The 27,757-nt window shown below is 39.4% G+C and overlaps 1 protein-coding gene across 1 annotated transcript; it reads left to right on the top strand.

Moving 5' to 3' along the window:
- Positions 1 to 23,804: 23,804 nt before the first annotated feature.
- Positions 23,805 to 25,545, top strand: LOC122009193 (cytochrome P450 71A1-like). Its single transcript, XM_042565259.1, has 2 exons — positions 23,805 to 24,719; positions 24,822 to 25,545. The coding sequence occupies exons 1-2, from the start codon at positions 23,838 to 23,840 to the stop codon at positions 25,431 to 25,433; spliced, it is 1,494 nt and encodes a 497-aa protein (XP_042421193.1). The 5' UTR covers positions 23,805 to 23,837; the 3' UTR covers positions 25,434 to 25,545.
- The last annotated feature ends 2,212 nt before the right edge of the window (positions 25,546 to 27,757 follow it).

Genomic DNA, 27,757 nt, shown 5'->3' with positions numbered 1-27,757 from the left:
CTCCCAATGAGTTCCTGGCAATAGTCTCTACCTACTGTCAAAAGATCAAGTTTCCTATAGATGATCGAGTAAGGGAGGTCAAGGGTGACCAGTTGGTCGCTCGGCGATGCTATGTCGAAATGGTCAAGGCCGAGGCCATGTCCGTTCGGAAGACCCCTCGGCTAGAGCTTAGTGTTATTGCTGAAAAGCCTCCTACTCTAGTCTATGAAGAAAAAGAGAAAATCCAAATCCTGTTATAGTGTATACTAAAAGTCTAGCTTTTTGTATAAACTTTTATTTTGAAATAAGAATCACATTGGTCAAATGTCTACATTTATGCTAACTGTAGTTGTCCATTTAATTTATATTGTAGATAACATGGTGTGAGGAGACACACAGAAGATCATATTATCAGTTCCTTATAAATTATAAATAGTAGCTCACAACCAAGATGGAATTGGACAAACCATTGGAGTGGTTGTAATGTAATTTGGTATTAGTTTATCTTGACTATAAAATTACACTAGTACACTATGAGTGTATTGAGCAGGACCATTTGAGGTAATTTCTTTTTATACTGACTATATAAAAGAGCAAAACTTCTATTATTATGGAAGTGCGTACTCTTAATCATGATATAATAACAAACACGTATACTTAATATTTATTTCTTTAATTTATCAAAGGGTGTGATTTATCTCGTTAAATCAATAGGCCCGATAAGTTGAAAAATGATATTATTTATATGGTGTGTTATTGATTATAGAATGAAACTGTGTCCTAGTAATCTAGGTTGATGATGTCCCCTTGAGGAGCTCATAAATATTGTCATGTAAACCCTACAGGTGAACTTAGTACGACATGACAATAAAGTTGAGTGGTACTACTCTTGGAGCTAGATATTAATTAAGTGAGTTGTCAATAACTCATTTAATTAGTGGGCATTCAATATCTTAAACACAGGGAGACTAACGTACTCATGATAAGAAGGAGCTCATATTGTAATATGGGATTGGTGCGGTAGTATAATAATAACTCTTTAGTGGTATGAGTTATTATTGATGAACTTGAGTTGGGTGTTCGGGGCAAACACGGGAAGCTCAAGTTCATCGGGAGACCAAAGTCAATTCATCCTCTAGGTCCCTATTGTAGCCTCTTATATAAAGCCTTATATCCACAAAAAACCTAGCTTCTTAAGGCCCAAGATAGGGTCGACCAAGCCTTGCTTGGAGATCAAGCAAGGGGCCGACCAAGCTAAGTTTGGAGCCCAAGCTAGGGTCAACTAAGCCTTGCTTGGTGCCCAAGCAAGGGGCCGACCACACACAAGAAGAGAAGTTTTATTTTGTAAAATCTTTCCTTTTATAGAGATCCATAAAAAAGATTTAAAAGGATGATTTTAATATAAAACTTTCCTTTTTTAGATCAGTCATAAAAGGAAATAAAAGGGAGTTTTTATTTTGTTAAAAACTTTCCTTTTATGTTAGTTTTAAAAGCGAGTTTTAAATTTTAAAATTCCAACCTTCTCCTCGAGCAGGCTTCCTTCTCAGTTTTTTATCCCTCGAATATCGTGTACGTCATTCTCATCCACCGGTGTACTCTTCCGCAGCATCTCGTTCCTCAGATGCACCGAGCCCGTCGACTTCTTTCATGTGTCATCTTTTTCGCTAGCTGCATCTTTCGCTCGACTTCTTGTGTTTCTAAGCTCCTGCATACTTAGACACAAGGATCAAATACAATAAGATCGAACTGAACTAATTGACTATATCAAAACAACCACGAAGTGTTGATAGTGTGAATAGAGAAGAGGTGGAAGAGAAGAATCTCCATTGTGAATGGGACTGTAGTCCCACATTGGAAGTTTCAAGGCACTTTTGTTGGTTTATATTGATTCACATACATTGAGGATGTGAACAAATGCATGGGGAGAGGCTCTCTCTCACGCGTGGGTGTGCAGGGGGGTGCAAATCCAGGGCCCGAATTGCACTGAACCAAGTTGACTCGGGTACGAGCGCGACCTGCGCACACGAATGTCGGACCGGTCAGGGCAAAAATTTGCCCAAGCGGAACAACCAACATTTTGCCACATGAATCTTTTTGTTGCTTGTATAACGGATGTATTAAAGAAAGACTAATACAGAATCAAAATGGCCAAGTGAAAGTAATGATCATTAATGTTGTCCTTTGGTCTTGAGCTCCTATATAAGGAGGCGCGACCACATGCAAAAGGTTATGAAGATAACACAGTGAAGCAAGCAGAAGCTCTCCACCTTATTCCCCTCCTCTGTCGCACAATTCCTGCTCGGCAGAGCGCCCGTGATAGCGTTCGGGTACCACTCAGTTTGCTGTGACCACTAGTGCTTGGTGGAGTTCACGGTCGACCGTTGTATCCTGGGAAACAGACGACCCGAGTAAACCTCGAAGCACAACCGGAGGTGGGCGAATCTGTTTCAAGGAAACTGCTATTTGCAGGCCTCGGTCAGCTCGCCCGGTCGGTCTCTTTGTCCGACCGACGACCTTACTGCCCGATTGGCCTTTCTGCTCTATAGATCTGGTCTTCTGGTCTGTCAAGAATGCTCTGTCCTGGTCTGTCAATTCTGCTCTAACCGACCTAGTCATTCTGCTCTAATAGACCTGGTCTGCCGCTCTGGTCTACCACTCTGCAGACTTGCTCTGCCACTCTGGTCTGCCGCTCTACAGACCTGCTTGACTGCTCTAGTCTGCCGTTCTGCAGACCTGGTCTTCCGCTCTGCAGACCTAGTCTTCCGCTCTGCAGACCTAGTCTTCCGCTCTGGTCTGCCACTCTGCAAACTTGCTCTTCCGCTCTGTAGACTTAGTCTTCCGCTATGGTCTGCCACTCTGTAGACCTGCTCTTTCGCTCTACAGACTTAGTCTTCCGCTCTGGTTACCGCTCTGCAGACCTGCTCTACCGCTCTGCAGACCTGCCCTGTCGCTCAGCTCTACTGCGTTACGGATATCAACCCCTGCTGGCAGCCTGAGATTATCCGCTCAGGTCATTTCGACTGTAAGTTGAATTTAAATTCTGTGTAAGTTTTAAATTCAACTAAGTTCCCTAAAATCTCCGGCAACAGATTTTTTGGTTTCTAACAATCTTGAAACAGACTCGATTCTGTTGAGATGGCCACAGAACAGAATGTTGAGGTGCAACAGACTCAACAAGTGTAGGCCCCCTCCGCCCCGATTAGAACTGTGCCAATCAGTCATGGGGAAAAGCCAGAGAAGTTCAGTGGACTGAATTTCAAGAGATGACAGCAGAAGATGCTCTTCTACCTGACCACGCTCAATCTGGCTCGGTTCTTGACCGAGGACCCTTCCAAGCGAGTTAAGGATGCTGATGCACAAACCATCAGTACAATAGAGGCATGAACTCATTCTGAGTTCCTTTGCCGACACTATATCGTCAACTGCCTTGTCGACTCGCTGTACACTGTGTATAGCATAAAGAGAATGGCTAAGGAGTTGTGGGAGTCCCTAGATAAGAAATACAAGACGGAGGATACAGGGGCAAAGAAGTTCATTGTGGGCCGATTCTTGGACTACAAGATGGTTGACTCTAAGACGGTGATCAGCCAAGTCCAGGAGCTTCAGGTGATCTTGCACGAGATTCACTCAGAAGGGATGGTTCCGAGTGAAACCTTCCAAGTGGCTGCTATCATTGAGAAGCTACCTCCCGGCTGGAAAGACTTCAAGAACTACTTGAAGCACAAGCGGAAGGAGATGAATGTGGAAGAACTCATTATTCGACTTCGCATCGAAGAAGACAACAAGAGTTCAGAGAGAAAGCTGTTCTCTCCAGCTACTGTGAAAGCCAATGTGGTCAAGCACGGTCAAAGGTCGTAACGGAAGAACCTCAAATCTTCCAAGATGGGACCTAGAGGAGGCATCAGCAAGAAGAAGTTCTCTGGGAAGTGCTTCAACTGTGACAAAGTGGGTCACAAATCTTCGGAGTGCAGAAAGCCAAAGAAGAAACAAGAGGCCAACCTGAACGAGGGACCAGAAATGGACGACCTCTGTGCTGTGGTCTCAAAACTAAATCTGGTCAGTTCAAACCCGCGACAATGGTGGATCGATACTGGAGCCACCAGACATGTCTGCTGCAATAAGGAGCTGCTCCACAACTTTGAAGAAGTCACTGGAGACAAGCTGTGCATGGGGAACTCAGCAACCTCGGACATCATGGGCCAAGGAAAGGTGGTGCTGAAGATGACCTTGGGCAAGGATCTCACTCTGAACAATGTGTTGTATGTTCCAGAGATTCAAAAGAATCTAGTATCCAGATCACTGTTAAGCAAGCATGACTTTCGCATTGTCTTTAAGTCAGACAGAGTTGTACTGTCCAAGAATGGAGTGTTTGTAGGAAGGGGCTATGTATCTGATGGGTTGTTTAAGCTCAATGTAATGGCAATTAGGCCTAAGATAAATAAAACTGAAAGCTCTTCAACTTATAAGCTTGAGTCTTCATGTTTGTGGCATGGTAGACTAGGACATGTTAACTACGATGTATTGTGTAGATTAATAAACATGCAAAGCATACCTACATTCCACCTTGACCCAAAACACAAGTGTGAGATTTGTGTTGAAGCAAAAATAACAAGGTCATCCTTTCAACATATTGAAAGAAGTAACGAATCACTTGACCTAATCCACACCGACGTGTGCAACCTTAAAGGTACACCAACACGTGGTGGGAATAAATACTTCATCACTTTTGTAGATGATAACACAAGATACTGTTATGTGTATCTTCTCAAAAGTAAGGATAAAGTTAGAGAGAAATTCGCTCTCTATAAGAATGAGGTTGAAAACCAGCTTAATAGAAAGATTAAGGTGGTTCGAAGTGACCAAGGCGGTGAATATGTGTCACTGTTCGCTGAGTTGTGTGTTGAACATGGGATCAGACACGAAACAACAGCTCCTTATACTCCTCAACAAAACGGAGTTGCTGAGCGAAAGAATCGAACTCTTAAGGAGATGATGAATGTGTTGGTGCGGGAAGCATCCGACGATCGAACTCGTGTTTTGATAATGACAAAGAATTCAAAGTTAAGATGTTTTGTAGTCTAACAAGTCTACTTAAGAATTTCAGGAAAGTCCTAGCTGCGGTTAGGCAAAAGGTAAAACCCTAGGGAGTGGTAACCCTAGGTCATAGGGGGTGGTAACCCTATGCGGAAAGTCTTGGTAGGTCGATGTCTTTAGGCAAAAGTCCTAGGGGGCGGTAACCCTAGGTCGAAAGTCCTGGTGTCGCGAACCAGGTGAAAGACAGGACTAGCCAGGGAAGCGGATGTCCAGCAGAAAGTCCGGAAGCATCGAGTGTTGAGCAAAAGTCCAGTCGATCTGGAGGATCGACTGGCAATAGGTAAATCTCCTGAGTGGAGTAGGTGAGGACGCGTTCCCCGTAGAGGGAACAGTAGGCGTCGGGTCGACCTAGGGTTTCCGGTCGAAAACCCGAAGTCAGACTCGGACAGTCCGGAGACTGTCTATACTTCATTTATCATGTTTATTGTGCTAACTTTGTGTTGCAGGATATGGTTTGGGACTAACGTATCTTGCAGGTGCAAAGGAGCAACTTAAAGCCTCGGATGAATAGTGTCCGAGGCGCCTCCATGGAGCTTGGAGGCTCCTCGGGTGCAAAAGCTGAGCTGCCTTCGAAGCACCATGGAGGTAGGCGCCTTGGAAGGCGCCTTGAGCAGGGTATAAGGCGCCTCCAAGGGATGAAGTTCGACCAGTTCAGATCTGATCCACGCGGAAGACTAGGCAGCATGGAGGCGCCTTGAACAGCCTTCAAGGCGCCTTGAACACCCTTTATAAGGGGGTTTCGACCAACATCTCAAAGTATCAAGTTCTGAGCTTTCCTTCTTCAACGTGCTGCTAACAAAGTCTTTCCGAAGTGCTGTTGCGACATTCCGACGACCCGGAGCTTCAATCTTCTTCTTTCTTAAGTTGTCGGTACAAGTTTACTTCAATACTTTCAGTGTAATTTGTAATTTCTATCGTGATTATAGTTGTTGCCCACCGGAAGCGATCAAGGATCGCGGGCCTTCGAGTAGGAGTCGCCTTAGGCTCCGAACGAAGTAAAAAGCTTGTCTCTTTGTGTGTTTGTTTACTTTCCGCTGCGTGTTTTAACTCCGATATTTTCACGATTCCGATAAACGTAAAATTTAGCCACGAGCACTATTCACCCCCCCTCTAGCGCGTCTCTCGATCCAACAATTGGTATCAGAGCGGGGTCGTCTTGAATCAGTGCAACCACTATTCGAGACAATTTTTTCGTGGTTTTGTTCGGAGTCGATTAGAATTTAGCCTCATAGCTATATTCTAATTTCTTTTTACGAATCGATTTTCTGCTCAAAGCTGGTCAATACCACTTGAGCCTGTTATTTTTTCCTTCCTCCCGCGCTACTAATCCAAGACTTAGTCTTGGAATAGATCTTGTTGTTTCTGTTTTTTTGTAGATCTAAATGGCCCAACAAGAAGGATTTAGCACAGTTCGTCCCCCATTATTCTCCGGAGAAGACTTCGGATATTGGAAGGGGCGAATGGAGATTTATCTAAAGATCCAGTTCGACACCTGGATGATCGTCAAAACAGGACTGCAACTACCAATTGATACAGACGGTAAGCCTACATCCTGTGAGAACTGGGAGCCAGCATTTATCAAAAAGGTGGAAGCAGACGCCAAAGCCACCTGCACCATTCAGTGCGGTCTTACCAAAGAAGAGCTCAACAGAGTCGGTCCATTCTCCTCCGCAAAAGAGCTATGGGAGAAACTGATCGAACTTCACGAAGGCACCTCGGAAACCAAGGTAAGTAAGCATGATTTGTTACTAAATAAACTATACAATTTGAAAATGCAAGAAGGCGAGACGGCAAGCTCTTTGCACGCCCGAATTCAAGATATCCTGAATTCTCTACATGGAATCGGGCAGAAGGTAGAAAACAGAGATATAATAAGGTATGCCCTTAACTCATTCCCTAGGAGTACATTATGGGCATCAATGATAGATGCCTATAAAGTCTCTAAGGATTTGTCCTCCTTAAAATTAGACGAATTATTTAGTGAATTCGAACTCCATGAACAAACTAATGCACAGCCATCCGAGAAAGGGATTGCTTTGGTTGCAGGTACAAGTCGAACAAGGGAATCAAGAGGACGGTGAAAAGTTGAATCGGGATCAGAAGACGAACCCGATTCAGAAGATTCAGAAGATGAACTGGCCAACGAATTTGTGAATCTTGTAAAGAAACTCTACAAGAAGAAGAAGGGCTTCAACAAGAAAGATTTGAAGAAGGCAGTTCAATCCAAGGAGGCTCAACAGAACTCAAAGACAAAGTTCGAAGTCACTTGCTACGGGTGCAACCAAAAGGGGCATATAAAAGCCAACTGCCCCAATCAAAAGGAAGACAAAAAGCAAAGAAGAAGGAAAGTCCTAAAGGCAACATGGGACGAATCCTCTTCGGAGGACGAAGACGACGAACTCGACCAAACGAGTTTCTCGCATTGATGGCCCGGGACCAGATCAGCGAATTCGAGAGCGAGTCAGAAGACGACTCCGAGCAAAGCCACGGATCCACATCCATTTCCGAAGGGCCAGACTCCGCTGTAAGTATTCCTAGGCTTAATAACTTAGTCAATTATTTACTTCGCAAATTAGCCAAATCAAATTTGAAAATTAAGTCACTTCTAAAAGAAGTAAGCATTCTTAAAGGAGTAACTAACTCAAAATCTTTAACTGAAGATTCAACTCAAGTACAACAACTTGAGAAAGAAAATTCAAATCTGAAAAATCAGTTAAATGATTTAAAAATTACTTTAGAAAAGTTCTCTCTGGGCTCTAAGAATTTGGATCTAATTCTTGGGACACAAAGAGTCGTCTACAATAGAACTGGGCTAGGATATAAAAGTAAAAAGAAATATAAATCTTATTTATCCTTAATAAACAAACAAAGTAGTAAATCAGTCCAAGCATGGGTCCCCAAGTCCAAATTGATAAATCAAATTGGACTTGGCCAATACTGGGTTCCGAAGGATCAAATATACTACCTCAACAGACCATATCGAGGCCGTGATCCAGGGAAAGCTAAAATGAAAACGATCTTAATTCAAAATTCGAAATTGAATTAAAAATTCAAAATTAAATTACAAATTCAAATTTTAAAATTAAAAATCAAATTCAAAATTTAAAATTCGAAATCAAATAAAAAATTCAAAATTAAATTACAAATTCAAAATTTAAAATTAAAAATCAAATTCAAAATTCAAAATTCGAAATTAAATTAAAAATTCAAAATTAAATTACAAATTAAAATTTTAAAATTAAAAATCAAATTCAAAATTTAAAATTCAAAATTAAATTAAAAATTCAAAATTAAATTACAAATTCAACAAGTCGAAATTATGAAAATGAAAAGTAGATGGAGGATCAAAACTAGCTGGCACCTCCAACTGAACTACCCGACAGGGTAACTGAACCTAATTTACCCGGAATGGGTAAAACAAGAATAGATTACCCGGCAGGGTAATTAAGGTTAGATTAAAACGGGATAAGTTTAACTTGAACCACAGTACTGGTGAAGTTTTTGGATGATAGTACGTTAGGGAAGCTTGGGCATCGCATGTCTAGGAAGATATGGCTTCGACCTGGTGCATTTGGCCAAGTGGAACTGACCGAAGCTACCCTTAAATGGATCCTAATTAGTTAAACCAAGGTTTAGTATTAAGTTCAATGGGTAGGACTATTTGGAAAACCTCGAAGGCATTGTTACTTTAATGAGTTCCTTGTGACTCACCATAGCCCAGAAGTTTATCCAAAGAATGCTTACTTGTTGAACCCAAAGCTAAACCTGAATCTAACAAGTGAACCTCAATTCATCTCACAATAATTATAGGATTCCCTGATTGAGAATTTAGATCGGGTGAGATGACTAAGTAATTAAAACCAAACTGATAATTAATTTAAATTATTTTAAACTTAAATTTTAAAATTATTTTAAAAAAAAACTTAAATTTCAAAATTATTTTAACTAAAATTTCAAATAATTCATTATTTTAAAAACTTAAATTTCAAAATTATTTTAAATTAAAACTTCAATAGACATAAGTGTTTATTAAATTATCTTAAATACAATAAGATAGAAAATTTAAGGAATCTGCTTCAATCACGCTATCTTTAATCCATTAATAAGAAACCAATTCAACTACTTCATGTGTAGGAATTGGATCAATGGATATTGGATAGTGGATGCTCCAGACATATGACTGGAGAGTCTAGGATCAGTTGAAGTTTACCAAACTCAAGTACAAGAGTCTAGGATCAGTTGCATTCGGCAACAACGGTAAACTTAAAGTAATCGGAAAAGGTAATATTGAACTTAGTTCCGATTTCATTATTCGAAATGTTTTATTGGTTGAAAGTTTTAACTTTAATTTACTAAGTATAAGTCAATTGTGTGACAGCGAATACCTAGTTAATTTTGATAAATCTGGATGTCTAGTTAAAAATATTGAAAATCCAGAAATTAAACTTAAGGGACTTAGGAAAAATAATATCTACACAATTGATTTATCAATATCCTCAATAAAGTGTCTCCTGACACAACAAGAGGAAACCTAACTGTGGCACAGAATGCTGGGTCACACACACACAAGACTTATTTCAAAAATAAGTCAAAATGGTCTAGTTAGAGGGTTGCCCAAATTAAAATTTATTGAAAATTCAATCTGTGATGCATGTCAAAAAGGAAAACAAACCAAGTCAACCCACAAGTCAACTAACCTAGAAAGATCCAACACCATACTTGAGCTCCTTCACTTTGATCTATTTGATTCACATGGAGCCAAATCACTAAACAAGAACCAATATTGCTTAGTAATAATTGATGACTACTCTAGGTACACTTGAGTAAAATTTCTAAAAATAAAAGATGAAACCTGTGAAATATTTAGTAATTTTTGCAACTTAACGGAAAATGAAAAAGATACTAAAATTAAAAGAATAAGAAGTGATCACGGAGGGGAATTTGAAAATCATAAGTTCACCCAATTTTGTAAAATAAATGGATACCAACATGAATTTTCATGTCCTAGAACCCCCCAACAAAATGGACTAGTGGAACGTAAAAATAGAACATTACAAGAAGCAGCTAGAACTATGTTAAATGAATATCACTTAAATCATTAATTTTGGGCTGAAGCGATAAATACTGCAAATTACATTCAAAACATAATTTTAATTAATAAATTTCACAATAAAACAGCATATGAACTCTACTATAATAAAATTCCCAATCTAAACTATCTAAAGGTATTTGGGTGTAAAGTTCATATTTTAAATACTAAAGATTACTTAGGAAAATTTACACCCAAAACTAACCAAGGAATATTCTTAGGATACTCCTCTACCAGTAGAGCCTTTAGAGTATATAATCAAAATACCTTGAAAGTTGAAGAAACAACTAATGTAATATTTGATGAAGAAAATAACTTACCTAATATAAATACAAATATTGACACTAATCCAAGAGCTGTAGATGATGATGAAATCCAACCTAATCTTAATGAGTCAGAAGAACCAGTTTCTGACTCACAGATAAGACCAACTAGAATTAGCACCTCTCACCCACCTGATCAAATTTTGGGTGACCCAAACCTAGGAGTCAGAACTAGATCGTCCTATAGAAACCTTAGTCAGATTGCTCTAATTTCTAAAATTGAACCTAAAACTATAGAAGAAGCCCTGCCTGATCCAGACTGGATCATTGCAATGCAGGAAGAATTAGCTCAATTTGAGAGAAACCAAGTCTGGGACCTTGTACCTAAACCCATAGATAAATCAATAATAGATACTAAATGGGTTTTTAGGAACAAGTTGGATGATCACGGTAATATAGTAAGAAACAAGGCAAGGTTAGTAGCCAAAGGGTTTAGTCAAGTCGAAGGCTTAGACTATGATGAAACCTATGCTCCAATAGCTAGACTCGAGTCAATTAGGATGTTATTAGCCTATGCAGCCAATAAAGGATTCAAATTGTACCAAATGGACGTTAAGTCAGCCTTTTTAAATGGTTTTATCAAAGAAGAAGTCTACGTAAGCCAACCTCCAGGTTTTGAAGATATAGACTACCCCAATCACGTATTTAAATTAAAAAAGGCACTATATGGACTAAAACAAGCCCCTAGAGCATGGTATGAAAGATTATCTAATTACTTAATATCCAAAGAATTTAACCAAGGACAAATCGATCCTACTTTGTTCATGAAAATCATAGGAAAAGACATCTTTATAGCCCAAATCTATGTTGATGACATAATCTTTGGTTCAACTAATTCAAAATTTTTGAAAGAATTTGTTAAATTAATGGAAAGTGAATTTGAAATGAGCATGGTCGGAGAACTCAACTTTTTTTTTAGGCTTACAAATAAAACAAACCAAAGATGGAATCTACATTTATCAAACTAAATATGCTAAGGAGTTAATCAAAAAATTCAGCATGGAAAATTCAAAAATTATAAATACTCCAATGGCAACCAACATAAACATTGACTCTGACCCTGAAGGAAAACCTGTAGACCCAAAATACTATAGAAGTGTCATAGGTAGTTTACTTTATCTAACTGCAAGTCGACCTGACATACTGTTTGCAGTAGGTATGTGTGCAAGATACCAATCATGTGCAAAAGAGTCACACTTAACATATGTTAAAAGAATACTTAGATATATTAAAGGAACTCTAAATGTAGGACTTTGGTATCCAAGAACTTGCACCTTTGACCTTTATGGATATTCTGATTCAGACTATGCTGGGTGCAAGTTAGATAGGAAAAGTACAAGTAGTAGTTGTCAAATTCTAGGTCAGTGCCTAGTAAGTTGGTCAAGCAGAAAGCAACATTGTGTTGCTTTATCCACTACAGAAGCTGAATACATAGCTCTAGGAGAATGTGCATCTCAATTGTTATGGATGATGCATACACTAAAAGACTATCAACTAGACTATAAAAATACTAAAATCTTTATTGATAATATCAGCTCGATTAATCTGACCAAAAATCCTATTCACCATTCTAGAACCAAACATATAAAGGTAAAACACCACTTTGTAAGGGATCATGTAGCTAAAGGTGAAATTGCACTCAACCATGTTGAGTCCAAATCAAACCTAGCTGACATCTTTACAAAACCCTTACCTGAACTTGAGTTCAGTGGACTTAGAAGGCAAATAGGAATGTGTTGGGTAGAGTAGATGTCTTGCCATTATTTCTATTATTTTTTTTCAAATTCCAAAAAAAAAAAACAGTTTTCAAAACTCCAATTTTTTTCCTAGATTTTAAAATTCTGGAATTAACCTAGGTTTTCCCCCTAGATATCATGTTCCCCTAGAATTAAGCCAGAGCATCTCACAAGCATCTAGGTTTACCTTGATTGTGATTGAAAAACATAGAACGGCGTGAGATGCATAGGGTATAGCCTGAACTCAAGAATGCTTATATCTGTGCATCAATATGAGTCTGGGCGTTAAATATGCAATAAACATTAATCAAGTTAAATTCTCCAGCTCTAGTCAAGTCTATCTGGACCAAAATAATTTAACTTGACTAACCTAGTGAAAGCTACTGTCCTGTAGACAATCAACAAGTAACTAAAGGTTAGACAGTTGGTAAAGAACACTCATTTTTTAAGCATATTTTGTTCTTTATGGCTCTGATACCTAGTAAATCAATCTAGTAAACATGACTTATGCTTGGACCTAAGGACCAACTAAACTTAAATAAATAAATAACCTTATCCTCAAACTTAAGCTAAGTTCCAATTGACCTTAACTTTCACACCCTATTGAACATAGCTAAACTGTTGACCTTAATTGTGGACAACTCAATCAAATATCTATAATTGTCCATTTTTGAGTTATGGCAAAGGGGGAGAGTAGCAAAAGTAAATATGTGAACATAAATTCAAGTTAAAATTAAAAAAATTAGGGAGGCAAAAGTTAAGGGGGAGCAAAAGTTAAGGGGGAGCATATAGGTACCTTGTTCATCTATACTTAGCAGATTTGCCTGTGCTAAAAATGTCTATCTATTCGTTTATTTACTTAACTTTGAATTTGAGTTGCCATAATAAAAAAGGGGGAGATTGTTGGTGCGGGAAGCATCCGACGATCAAACTCGTGTTTTGATAATGGCAAAGAATTCAAAGTTAAGATGTTTTGTAGTCTAACAAGTCTACTTAAGAATTTCAGGAAAGTCCTAGCTACGGTTAGGCAAAAGGTAAAACCCTAGGGAGTGGTAACCCTAGGTCATAGGGGGTGGTAACCCTATGCGGAAAGTCTTGGTAGGTCGATGTCTTCAGGCAAAAGTCCTAGGGGCGGTAACCCTAGGTGGAAAGTCCTGGTGTCGCGAACCAGGTGAAAGACTGGACTAGCCGGGGAAGCGGATGTCCAGCAGAAAGTCCGGAAGCATCGAGTGCTGAGCAAAAGTCCAGTCGATCTGGAGGATCGACTGGCAACAGGTAAATCTCCTGAGTGGAGTAGGTGAGGACGCGTTCCCCGTAGAGGGAACAGTAGGCGTCGGGTCGACCTAGGGTTTCCGGTCGGAAACCCGAAGTCAGACTCGGACAGTCCGGAGACTGTCTATACTTCATTTATCATGTTTATTGTGCTAACTTTGTGTTGCAGGATATGGTTTGGGACTAACGTATCTTGCAGGTGCAAAGGAGCAACTTAAAGCCTCGGATGAATAGTGTCCGAGGCGCCTCCATGGAGCTTGGAGGTGCCTCGGGTGCAAAAGCTGAGCTGGCACCTTCAAGGCGCCTTGGAAGGCGCCTTGAGCAGGGTATAAGGCGCCTCCAAGGGATGAAGTTCGACCAGTTCAGATCTGATCCACGCGGAAGACTAGGCAACATGGAGGCGCCTTGAACAGCCTTCAAGGCGCCTTGAACACCCTTTATAAGGGAGTTTCGACCAGCATCTCAAAGTATCAAGTTCTGAGCTTTCCTTCTTCAACGTGCTGCTAACAAAGTCATTCCGAAGTGCTGTTGCGACATTCCGACGACCCGGAGCTTCAATCTTCTTCTTTCTTAAGTTGTCGGTACAAGTTTACTTCAATACTTTCAGTGTAATTTGTAATTTCTATCGTGATTATAGTTGTTGCCCACCGGAAGCGATCAAGGATCGTGGGCCTTCGAGTAGGAGTCGCCTTAGGCTCCGAACGAAGTAAAAAGCTTGTCTCTTTGTGTGTTTGTTTACTTTTCGCTGCGTGTTTTAACTCCGATATTTTCACGATTCCGATAAACATAAAATTTAGCCACGAGCGCTATTCACCCCCCCCCCCTCTAGCGCGTCTCGATCCAACAGAATGCTCTTCTATTGAGCTCTGGATTGCCAGAGTCCATGTGGGGGGAAGCTTTGTTAACAGTTAATTACCTTTTAAATAAGGTGCCCCGAAAGAAAATAGATAAGAGCTCTTATGAGTTATGGAATGGAAGACAGCCGTCCTACAAATATTTACGAATGTGGGGGTGTCTTGCCAAAGTGTTGGTGCCTGATCTGAAAAGGATTAAGATAGGACCAAAGACTGTTGATTGCATATTTATTGGATATGCACAAAACAACACTACGTATAGATTTTGTGTGTATGAGTCACACATACCGGAGATACACAAGAACTTGATAATCGAATTGAGAAATGCCTCGTTCTTTGAGCATGTGTTTCCGTATAAGACCCGAGAGGATGCTAGCTCCTCAAAACGGACATATGAAACACAAGGCGAAGAAGAAGATAATGAACCAGTTGAGGTTGAGCTTAGACGGAGTAAAAGAGCTCGGGTAGAAAAATCCTACGAATCAGATTTTATCACTTTCATGCTGGAAAGTGAGCCCCGGAGTTACTTATAGGCAGTAAGCTCTTCTGATGGATCTCACTGGAGAGAGGCAATTGCATCTGAGATAGAATCAATCTTGCAAAATCACACTTGGGAACTCGTGGATCTTCCTCCGGGAAGTAACCCACTAGGTTGCAAGTGGATCTTCAAGAAGAAAATGAAATCAGATGGCACAATCGATCAATACAAGGCCAGATTGGTAATCAAAGGATATCGGCAACGAGAAGGCCTTGATTACTTCGATTGTCGAGAATAACTTCCATTAGAGTATTGTTGTCTATTGCCGCTCTATGGAATCTCGAAATACATCAAATGGATGTAAAGACAGTCTTTCTAGATGGTGATTTAGAAGAGAAAATCTACATGAACCAACCTGAGGGGTTTTCTATGCCAAGACAGGAAAACAAGGTCTGTAGACTGGTGAAGTCATTATATGGTTTGAAACAAACACCAAAGCAGTGGCATGAGAAATTTGATAATGTCATGAAGGAATATGGATTCAAGATCAATGAATGTGATAAATGTGTCTACATGAAAGTCACAGAGAATGAATACGTCATCTTGTGCCTATATGTAGATGACATACTTATCATTGAGAGTAATGATAAGATAATCAAATCCACTAAAGATATGTTAAACTCAAGATTTGACATAAAAGACATGGGCCTAGCTGATATGATTCTAGGAATCAAAATTCTTAGAATGATAGAAGAACTTGTTCTTAGTCAATCTCATTACGTGGATAAGATTCTTGAGAAATTCACCAAGGGTGATACTGCGTTGGCACAAACGCCGATAGATACGAGTCAACATCTATCGAAAAATCGAGGTGAAAGTATCTCTCAGATAGAGTACTCTCGAGTGATTGGAAGTCTGATATACTTGATGAGTTGTACACGACCAGACTTGGCCTACGTAGTAAGCAAGCTGAGTAGATACACGAGTAATCCCGGTGTTGAGCACTAGAAAGGGATAACAAGAGTACTGAGGTACTTAAGGTATACTCGTAAATATGGACTGCACTATACAAGATATCCTGCTGTGATCAAAGGATACAACGATGCAAGTTGGATATTTGATATAAAAGACTCCAAGTCTACGAGTGGATATGTCTTCACTCTAGCTGGTGCAGTCATTTCCTGGAAATCTTCTAAGCAACCCGTAATAACCAGATCCACGATGGAATCTGAGTTTATAGCTCTTGACAAATGTGGTGAAGAGGCTGAATGGCTACGACAATTCTTAGAAGATATTCCACGATGGCTGAAACTAGTGTCGGTGATTTGCATACATTGCGATAGTCAATCGACAATCGGCCAGGCACAGAACCATCTATATAATGGTAAGTCTAGACATATACGTCGTAGACATAATACCATTAGACAACTACTCTCAACTGGAGTTATCACTGTTGACTATGTGAAGTCAAAAGATAACCTAGCGGATCCGCTAACCAAGGGGTTAAATCGAGAGTTAGTTGCAAGCTCATCAAGAGGAATGGGGTTGATGCCGTTGTTAGTGATTAGTGCAGAGGACACCCAACCTATGCTGACTAGAGATCCCAAGAACTAGGTTCAAAGGAACAACTAATCTGCACTGACTAGACACATTGTGTGGGGGTAGGACAATGAAACAGTGACTAGACCAGGGTAAGCCAATGGACTTTTAATGATCAAAAATAGTAGATGGTAACTCTTGAGGGATCGCCTATGTGAGAAAGAAGTGGGGTCGCTTCGAAGATAATTAGAGGCACAATTCTTAGAGCTTCTCACAGAACCAGGTATGTTCAAGGCCAAGAACGAACACACTCATGAGAACTGAGTTGTATCAAGGAGAGTCTTGGGTGAGATTTGTCACTGTTTACACAGACGGTAGTATAGTTCAAGGACATCGTGTCTATTATCAGCCAATAAGCAACCAAATCTTCACAAGGGAAGGTTCAAAGGGTAAAACCTACCTATCCTATACTTGACTCAACTGTTGAATGCTATCACATTCCCTATCTCCATTCATGTGGGGGATTGTTGATTAAGTGTGAATGAAGAAGAGGTGGAAGAGAATAAGCTCCATTGTGAATGGGACTTTAGTCCCACATTGAGAGTTTCAAGGCACTTTTGTTGGTTTATATTGATTCACATACATTGAGGATGTGAACAAATACATGGGGAGAGACTCTCTCTCATGCGTGGGTGCGCAGGGGAGTGCAAATCCAGCGCCTGGATTGCACTGAACCGACCTGCGCATACGAATGTCGGACCGATCAGAGCAAAAATTTGTCCAAGTGGAACAACCAACATTTTGTCACATGAATCTTTTTGCTGCTTGTGTAACGGATGCATTAAAGAAAGATTAATGCAGAATCAAAACGACCAAGTGAAAGTAATGATCATTAATTAATCATTAATGTTGTCCTTTGGTCTTGAGCTCCTATATAAGGAGGCTGTGGCCACAAGCAAAAGGTTCGAAGATAACACAGTGAAGCAAGCAGAAGCTCTCCACCTTATTCCCCTCCTCTATCACGCAATTCCTGCTCGACAGAGCGCCCGTGATAGCGTTCGGGTACCACTCAGTTCGCCGTGACCACCAGTGCTTGGTGGAGTTCACAGTCGACCGTTGTATCCTGGGAAACAGACGACCCGAGTAAACCTCAAAGCACAGCCGGAGGTGGGCGAATCTGTTTCAAGGAAACTACTATTTGCAGGCCTCGGTCAGCTCGCCCGGTCGGTCTCTTTGTCCGACCGACGACCTTACTACCCAATCGGCCTTTCTGCTCTACAGATCCGGTCTTCTGGTCTGTCAAGACTGCTCTATCCTGGTCTGTCGATTCTGCTCTAACCAACCTGGTCATTCTGCTCTAACAGACCTGGTCTGCCGCTCTGGTCTGCCACTCTGGTCTACCGCTCTGCAGACCTGCTCTGCCACTTTGGTCTACCACTCTACAAACCTGCTAGACTGCTCTGGTTTGCCGCTCTGCAGACCTGGTCTTTCACTCTACAGACCTAGTCTTCCGCTTTGGTCTGCCACTCTACAGACCTGCTCTTCCGCTCTGCAGACTTAGTCTTCCGTTCTGGTCTGCTGCTCTGCAGACCTGCTCTACCGCTCTGCAGACCTGCCTTATCGCTCAGCTATGCTGCGTTACGGAAATCATCCCCTGCTGGCAGCCTAAGATTATCCGCTCAGGTCATTTCGACTGTAAGTTGAATTTAAATTCCGTGTAAGTTTTAAATTCAACTAAGTTCCCTAAAATCTCCAGCAATAGATTGTTTGGTTTCTAACACGAAGTACTAACAATTTCTCCCTTTTTGATGTATATCAACCCAAGTTCAAGTTAGGGTTAAACAAACAAAGAAAATAGTAATATGATGAATGAATTGTAATTAGAATGAATTACATAAGTGAATGAATTAAGCAACTCAATAAAATTACATAACAACTACTCCCCCTTAACTTGTACCTATGTATCCCCCTTTGATCACATCAAAAAATGAAAAAAAAAAAACATAAATAGTTAGAAAAATTTGATATAAATTTCTAGGGATACATAACACGAATTTTCAGTAGGCTGATATTGCTCAAAAATAATTGTCATACATTTTTTATTTTTCATAATTAATCTTCTATTTTGAGAAAATTAGTTTATAGGTTCTAAAAATCTTAAAACTTTTTATCGAAATTAAATAGGTAATGTTTGATCAGAACAAAAATTTTCACAGAAGGAAATTATGTAATCTAAGAAAAATGATTTATTTCTAAAAATTTTTCTAATTTTTTAAGATGTGGAAAACACATAGTTTAATAGCAGAAAATTTTCAATTATCTATTTATTTTAAATTTTTAATTTAAAAATATGATTTTCATAAAGTAATTTGTAATATTTAAAAAATTCAAAAGAATTTGTAAGGACAGAGAATATCATATCTCATCGTAAAAAAAATAAAGTTTTCAAAAATAAATCTGAAATTATTTTTAATTTTCAATATACTATTTTTATTAATGAATTCATAGAAAATAATTGAACGGTAAATTTTTTTTAAAATATTTTCTAATTGAGACAAGTAAAAAAATGAAATTTAGTCTAAAAAAGATTTTGGAATCCAATAGAGGTTCCTACCTACTAGATTTATTAAAAATTTTGGAAGTATATAATTTCTAGGGATTTTCTTAATCTGCCCCTGGTGATTTCTAACATACCAGTTAATTTTACCATAATTTTTAAATTTTGATTTTTTGACAACTATTCGAATTCAAATATGCATAGTCATTTTCTAATTTTTTTATTTGTGCTTTTAATTTATCATTTTCATTTTTGAGTTTATCATACAATTCTAGTGGACATGCATTAGCTAATTTTCTTTTTAGATCCACATTTTGCTTCTTTAAATTATTATTTTTAGATTTTAGCTTATATAGAGATCTAGTCATTAAAGTCATTCCAGAATACAGTTTATCAAGGGGTAGAAGGCATACCGCACTTATCATGTCATGTTTGAAGTTAGATGCTCCTCCTTCTCTACTACTTTCTTCAGATGTAGCTTCCCCTTCATCGATACTTTCTTTTTGGTGACTCGCCAAAAGTGCTAGTCTGACATACTCCTCCAGTTTGAACTCTGATGATAACTAATCCCATGTTGCCTACAGAATTTTGTACTTTGGTTTGCTTGGTCCGTTGTTCTTCTCCTTCTTCTTTAGTTTTGGGCAGTCATCTTTGATGTTCCCTTTTTCTTGACAATTATGGCACCATACTTTCGTTTTCTCGGAACAAACTTCTTAGCCTGCGACTTTTTAAACTTATTAGATTTAAAAAACTTAGTGAATTGTCTTACTATGAAGGTTACTTCATCTTCGTCAATCGATGAGTTTGAGTCTAGTCTGCTTTTCTAGGCTTGTAGTGCTAGGTTCTGACTTCGCCCCTTTCTTTGTCCTACATATCAAGATTCATGTAATTTAAAAGTGGAAAAAAGACTTTCTAATGTACTTACCTCGAGATCTTTAGAGATATAGTAGGAGTCTACTATAGATGTCCATTTCGGTGTTCTCAGGAATGTATTTAAAGCATACCTTTATGCGCCCGGATTAGTTACCATTTCTTCGAGGTTTGTTAATCCGATGATTAGTTCTTTGATTCTTCCATGTAGATGAGCAACCGATTCACCTTCTTTCATCTGGAGGTTGCTAATTTAGTTCTGGAGTAGCTCCCGTCTTGTGAGTTTTACTTCTGACGTTCCTTCATGTAGCTCCAGGAACTTCTACCAAAGATCTTTTGTTGATTCGTAGGTTCTGATTTGACTGACTTCCTAGGGTGGAAGTACACTCAGCAGGTGGAACTCAACTCGTCCGTTTACTACGAAATCAGTTTGTTCTTTTTTGGTCCATTGGTATTCCTCCTTTTCATTTCCGTGTTGGTCTTTAGGAGCTACAAAATCATATTTTATTAATAAAAGTAATTCAAAATCAGTCTTAAAAATACCTCCATTCGTTTCTTCCATATTGCAAAGTCCCCCTCAAATTTGACGGGTAGATGTTAAGTCTGGCCATCGTCTTTATACTTCAGTCGGTGATTAGTCCTTTAGAAGTGGTTGGGCTCTGATGTCACTTGTTGGAACAGGTAAGTCGGCAATAAGGAAGTGAAATGCCTGTATAATAAAAATAAACCTTTTTCGACTTCTAACTCTAATTAGTAGTACAATTATAACAACAAATTAAATGAATAACTTAAAAAAAAGGCAAAAGAGTTTCTTGGTTACAGCCTAGATGATTGTTAATCCAAGGAAAAAGGAAGCACTAAAAATCTCCTTCGTTGAAGGCGAAGAAACCTCTTACACTCTTTAAACGTTTAGGAATAATCTAGGAAATGAATACTTGAGTTGTTGTTAATTTCCTAAATCCAAGGGTCTTTTTATAGCCCCTGGAAAACTCTATCCGCAGCTTAAAGGTGCCTTCCACTAGTTCCAAAGCACCTCCAATGTGATAACTCTTATTCGCCAAAGATAAAAGTTTATTTTCGGCCAACGACTATCGAAGGCTCCTCCAACAGGTTGGAAGGCGCCTTCACACTGTTCATCGAAGGCGCCTTCCAAGCCATGGAAGACACCTTCCAAGAGGCATTGAAGGCGCCTTCCAGTCCATTGAAGGCGCCTTCCATAGGGAAACTCAGCTCAATAGCTGATTGCTTCGCTTGGGTAATTCTCTGGCTAACTGGAGTTGAGCTCACTCGAATCAAACTCCAACCTTCTCCTCGAGCAGACTTCCTTCCTGGCTTCACGTCCCTCGAACGTCGCGTACGTTCTTCTCATCCACCGGTGTACTCTTCCACAGCATCTCATCCCTCAGATGCACCAAGCCCGCCAACTCCTTTCCTGTGTCATTCTTCTATCTAGCTGCATCTTCCACTCGACTTCTTGTGTTCTTAAGCTCCTGCACACTTAGATACAAGGATCAAATACAATAGGACATAATTGGACTTGGTTGACCATATCAAAATAACCACAGGGTACTAACATAGTCGACTAGTATCTTTATCAGTCGACTGGTGGCAGGAAAATAACTTGGTGTTTTCCTCTTGAGCTTTATTTAATAGAGCTCGGGGTGCTTGGGAATGGTTGATAAAATTAGTGGTGGTTAACCCTAATTAGAGTCTCCAAGTGCTCAAGTGATCTAGTATGGTCATGTGCGAGTTTTGGTGAGGTTTCTCCACCCATAAGGAGCTACGCGATCTAGCCGAAAGTTCTCCGAAGAATCATCCACTGACAAATTGGGATCGTCCAACTTACGAGCAACCATAGAGTAGGAATAAGTGATCTCCGAACCAAGTTACATAAATATATTATAGGTTTGATTGTCTTTGTTATTGCCTCTAGGTATAGCTTTATATTTGTTAGTTTTGTTTTATATTTTCATAGTAGACTAACAAACATAGGAAGTGGCGATTTGAGTGATCGACTATTTATCCCCTCTAGCTGGGCATCAAGGTTCCAACAGGTGAGTCTCTAGTTGAAGATCCCTAGGATGGCTTAATTCCGAAGCAGCCTTCCTAGTGGCATTCAAATAAATTCTTGGGGAAACTCCATTGGCTATTTGGACTTGGATCCTCGCTCGACAGTAGGTGATTCTTCAAATGATATGGGAGGTGTGGTAGGTTCTTTCAAAGGGGAGGGAACTGTTACCTGCTGCTTTTGCACCAACGCCTACACTTTGGCTAGCACAAGCAAATCGAAATCTTCTTGTGACAAAATGATGGTCACTCTTCCGGTGTCATTCATCTTCATGTTTCAACTTAGGCGGAGAGGTTCCCACAGACGACGTCAAATTTAATCTCGTCTGAAAGTGGTGAGGATGGATAATTGGTGACGTAGCGTGAAGATGGGTTGACTCCAACAACTCTTGAGAAAAGAGGGAAATCGTCAGTCAACAGGCCAGGGGGAGTCTCTAGTGTAGCTACTCCGATAGTTAAGTCACAACCGGTGGCGGCACAAAGCAAGCAACAGCAAGTAGAAGAAGAAGATGCGTAAATATATGTATGCTAAGTCCCTAGTAAATCTAGTTAGAGCCTATAGTGGGTTCACAAAGGAAAAACCCAATCGCCAAGACCGATCAAGAATGGGAGAGTTGGGACCCTAGTAAGACCGGAGTTGGGTCCCTAGTAAGACCAACCCGAACCAAGAATGAGGTCTGCATGGAACCTATCAGATTGGCAAGGTCGATTAGGAATGTGGACCCTATAGGCTAGCTGTTTGGCTCTTTTGACCTATCGTGGACTTTAACCGCCATTTATACCACCATTATTTATCCCTTTTTCTTCATATTGGCTTTTTCCCTATTCACGGAAATAGGTACATATATATATAAAAATTGGTTTGAGAGATAAGACTCTCAAACCGTATGTCAAAACCATACAGCATTAAGAGTTTAATCCTCAACATCTGAGGTAAACTCCACAATCAGCTCTCTCTCTCTTGTCACAAGGTCAACACCACATGAGCACATGACACCCAATGTGGTGGATACACATCACACTTGTATGCAATCAAAAACAAAACCACACATGACACTACACGTTCGAAGTCCACAATTGGACTTTGCATTTAAACTAACATCAAGAAAAACTACAAAATCAAGCACCATGTAGTTACCAAACCATGTACAGATGCAAGCCAAAGCCACAAGTAAGGTTCGGACAGCAAGCCAAAGCCATGGATGCAAGGCATGCACAGACAGCAAGCATAGTGAACTCTAAAACAGCAACATCAGCATTATAGCTTTCGTTTCCTTCAAGTACAGTCAGCATTATACTTCCAAACACCCTCCAACAACGGCCTACAACTTGCAAATAAAGAGTTCTAAGGAGGTTTCAAGTTCGTAGATATGTATTTAGACTTTCTGAAATAGTCAATCCATATTTAGTGCAATGTTTTGGTATCGATATCTATTTCTAGCTTTTCATGTATAATAAATTAAATTAGAGATGATTAAATACCGAATCAATATCTTTCTACCAATTACACTTTACATTCACACTTACATCAAGAAATAGATAGCTTTGCATTCCCTATTCACAATATCATAACAATGTCTGTAGGTAGGTACCTTTTGAATATATACATAATTCGACAACGTAAAATGAGCGGTAATTTTTTAAATAAGACAAGCAAAAAGTTAAAATAAAAATTAAAAAAAAACTTTTGAGAGCGAGGATATAATGGGAATGCGATTGGGATATTATAAAAATTATGGACGTAAATGAGAAATTCCAAAATCTAATATGATTTTGATATTATTGCTATGATTAGATTAGACAAGTAGGTAGATACTCTGTCCCATCGGACGGTGATGGTATCTTCAAAATTTATAATATCCTTGTAATATAATATGGCATGTTCGATTAATGAGGGGACACATATATGATTATTGAGAAACTCTATAAAACAGGCATATCTGTTCAGACAAGAAATAAGTCCTAAACTTTATAACGACATGGCTTTCTTCCCTATCTTTTTCCTTCTTCCCCTTCTCTTCCTCCTGCTGCGATTCAGGAAAAAACAGATCTCCGGAAGTACCAACCTTCCCCCCTCACCTCCAAGGCTTCCTCTCATCGGCAACCTCCACCAGCTCGGTGCCTTCCTCCACCAGTCCCTCGCCGCCCTCTCCCGCCTCCACGGCCCTGTCATGCTCCTGCACCTCGGCAACGTCCCCACCCTCGTCGTATCCTCCCCCGACGCCGCTAGCGACGTCCTCCGCCACCAGGACGTCGTATGCGCGGGACGTCCCGCCATCACGCCGGCCAAGATCCTCCTCGATGGCGACATAGCCTTCGGCCCCTACGGAGAATACTGGAGGCAGCTCCGCAAGATCTGCAGCGTCCACTTGCTGAGCTCCAAGCGGGTGCAGTCCTACCGCCGCGCAAGGGAGGAGGAGGTGGCAGCCATGGCGGCGGCCATAGCGGCGAGGGCCTCGACCACTATAAATCTATCCGAAATCATATATTCCTTCACCAACGACTTGATCTGCCGAGTGGTGTCGGGAAAGTTCAAGAGAGCGGAAGGGCGGAGCCGAGTTTTCGCAGAGTTGATTCACCAGAACTCGGAGCTGCTGGTGGCGGTGTACCTCGGGGACTACTTCCCGTGGCTGGGGTGGGTGGATGGGTTGCTGGGTTACGTGACGAGGGCGAGGAAGATCAGGAAGAGGTGGGAGGAGCTGCTGGATCAGGTGGTCAAGGAGCATGCTGACCGATCGTCGTCAAATATAGACGGTCACGATGAGAAGGAGGAGGAGAAGGATTTCGTGGACGTTTTGATGTCGCTGCAGGACAAGAACGAGTTTGTCCTCGAGCCAGGAAACCTCAAGTCGCTTCTTATAGTAATTAAATATTGATCGATCCTTCTTGTAGTGATTTTCTGACGATTCAAACTAGAACTGATCTGTTTTTCTTTGGGATGTTTCTTTCTGCGACATTTGCAGGATATTTTCGGAGGTGGAACAGACACAACTTACATTACTTTAGGATGGGCCATGGTCGAACTCGTTCGCAATCCTCTCGTCATGCAGAAATTGCAAGAGGAAGTGAGAAGGATAGCGAACAGAAAGAGCCTTGTCAAAGAGGAAGACCTCCACCAAATGACCTACTTGCTGGCCGTAATCAAGGAGGTCCTGCGGCTGCACCCCCCACTTCCATTATTGCTGCCGCGAGAAACGTTGAATGACTGCATGATTCAAGGCTACAGCATACCCAAGAAGACGGTAATCTTAGTGAACGCGTGGGCGATTGGTAGAGATCCAAAGCATTGGGACGCGCCTGAGGAGTTTAGGCCGGAGAGGTTCTTGGACGGCACGGTGGACTTCAATGGAACTGATTTCCGGTACATGCCCTTCGGATCGGGACGAAGAGTTTGCCCGGGACTGCAATTCGCCATTTCTTCGTTGGAGCTTGCACTGGCGAACCTGGTGCATCAGTTTGATTGGGAGCTGCCTGCTGGGATGGAGAAGGAGGAGTTCCACACGAGAGAAGCTCCTGGACTGGTAGCGGAACGAGAAGGGAAACTTCATCTTGTTGCCAAACCATGGAGTAATTGATCAGAAGAGTAGCTATATATGCACCAGATAGCTAAATAAAGATGTCTGTGAATGTGGTGATTCTTTTGCTATTTTCAAGACTCGTGAGCAAATAAAAAAAATGTTGAATCTAGAGTAATCGGTTTGATTAGACATAAATTTTTTTATTAGAATAAATCAAGAAAGAACGCCTATATCAAGTGGCTTAGAAGTCTAATATCTCGTGATTGTGATTTTCATTTTTTTTTTAAAAAAAACTCATATACAGTACTCTGAAGTCAAACGGTGAATGTGACAACCGGATACCCTTCACACCACATAGCCAAATAACAATAATCTATGTAATGTAGTTCACCAAAGCAATTAATAAGTAATGGATTTCATGTTTTTCTGATTTTCTCTGGATCTGATAGATTTGAGTCTATCTCAAATATGGTGCATAGCCTTGTCTTTTCCTTTGTCCATTTTAATATATTTTAATATGATAAGATTAATTCTCGTTGTTACTGTATTGTAATATTATATATGCTATACAATTTTATAGAAAAATATTTTTTTTTGGGCACGATCTTAATTTATTTATTATGATAAAAGATGAGTATATTCATCTCAATTACTAATCTTTGAAATATTAACTAATACATAAAGATCTTAATTCATTTATGAAATTTATGGGAATTGTGTTGGAACCCTTATTTTACAAGATATTGGTAAGTATAAAAATTTTAGATGATAATTTCATTTAAAAAAGGAAACCTAAAAAAAATAAAAAATTTGTTGTTCCGTTCTATCAAAAATAAGGTGCATTGCCTTGTCTTTTTCTTTGTCCAATTTAATGTATTTTAATATGATAAAATTAATGCTCGCTTTTTAATGTATTTTAATATTATCGTATTATAAATGCTATACAGCTTTATAGAAAAAATTCCTTTTTGGTGCTATCTGAATTCATTTATGGGAATTGTGCTGTAACGTCATATTGTAAGACTATTTTAGAAGATATTGGTAGTTATAAAAAAAATTTAAATGATAATTTGATTAACAAAAGGAAACCTTCAAATAAATAAATAAATAAATAAATATATATATATATATATATATATATATATATATATATATATATATAATGTCATATTTTTATTATATTATTAGTTTATTATTATACAGAAATCTTTCATACTTACTATATAGATATTCTCTTTAATTATCTTTTCGAATTCATTCCAAAACCCTTGCCAATATTTTCATTGTCAATTGTGTCATTTTCGATCACCGGAATTCAGAATTGATTATATATTCAGAAAGTCTGCGACCTAAATTTTCTATTGATAATTTAGTAACAAAATCTTGAAATAATATCGCAACCTTGAACCAAGTTGTCGGCCCTTGTTTCTCATCGTAGCTACACACGAACGTATTCACTATCGTTGTCTCGTTGACCATCATGCAACCTGGGACAATGATTTCTAGAAAATTTTAAGCTCGATTTCGGTCCTAATGAGAATTCTATGGCTATTTAAGGGTGAATAAATTTTTTATGATAATTATTTTTGTTACTTAATATGCCCTTCAATTTAAAATTCAGAATCCGCCCCTACATGAACAAGATATTGTTTATACGAAATCATGACATAATAAATTAATGCATAAATTGTAATGACAAGGAACCAGAATATAGTGCCATAGTCCTTGTCCTGTAACATCGTCTCAGTATCCAAGTCCCTGAGGAAAAAGAAGCGAAAGCAAACAAAGAGAGTTCTTTCGAGGGAATTAGGGATGATGGCGCCGCACAAACTCTCGCCAATGGGGAACGAGGGTTCTGTCAAGATACCTAATCCATCAAAGACCTCTGCCTTATATAATAAACTGATATGTTATCAGTTCATAAATAATAACGGATCGAGCTAAAGGATTCTACATATCGAATTCACATCCAATAATCCGAACATCAATTAACTCAAGTCCGATCACTGAAGCAGGTTCAATTCGTATCCATATGTACAACTTATAAATAAGTCCACCTAAAGGAAATATCTAACAATCTCCCACTTGAACTATATGTGAGTGATAATGAAATACAAATATAACTTTAGTTGATATCAAACTTTATGGGTATGGAATACCCCTTTAAATAATTTGATCCATTAACTTCATTGGTATAGGACTAAAGAAGTCATACCTACTATATATGCCTGTAACAAGCTCCAACAGTAATCACAATACCAATGTCATTAATATTATAGATCAAGATGTGAATGTGTAGAATGAAAATTATATGAAATATGATCAATATATGTTAATTTCCAACTAGTTCAAAGTGACCCAAAAGGGTCTAATCATATTTG

The sequence above is a fragment of the Zingiber officinale genome, chromosome 8A (assembly GCF_018446385.1).
Source record: "Zingiber officinale cultivar Zhangliang chromosome 8A, Zo_v1.1, whole genome shotgun sequence".
Classification (NCBI taxonomy): domain Eukaryota; kingdom Viridiplantae; phylum Streptophyta; class Magnoliopsida; order Zingiberales; family Zingiberaceae; genus Zingiber; species Zingiber officinale.
Note: the sequence above shows the minus strand (reverse complement) of the source record. Positions and strands in the feature narration are given on the sequence as shown.

Bases quoted from the DNA above. Each gene is read 5' to 3' on its own strand.
- LOC122009193 (XM_042565259.1), top strand. From the start codon at position 23,838: ATGGCTTTCTTCCCTATCTTTTTCCTTCTTCCCCTTCTCTTCCTCCTG. The intron at 24,720-24,821 runs GTAATTAAATAT...CGACATTTGCAG, and splicing joins ACCTCAAGTCGCTTCTTATA to GATATTTTCGGAGGTGGAAC.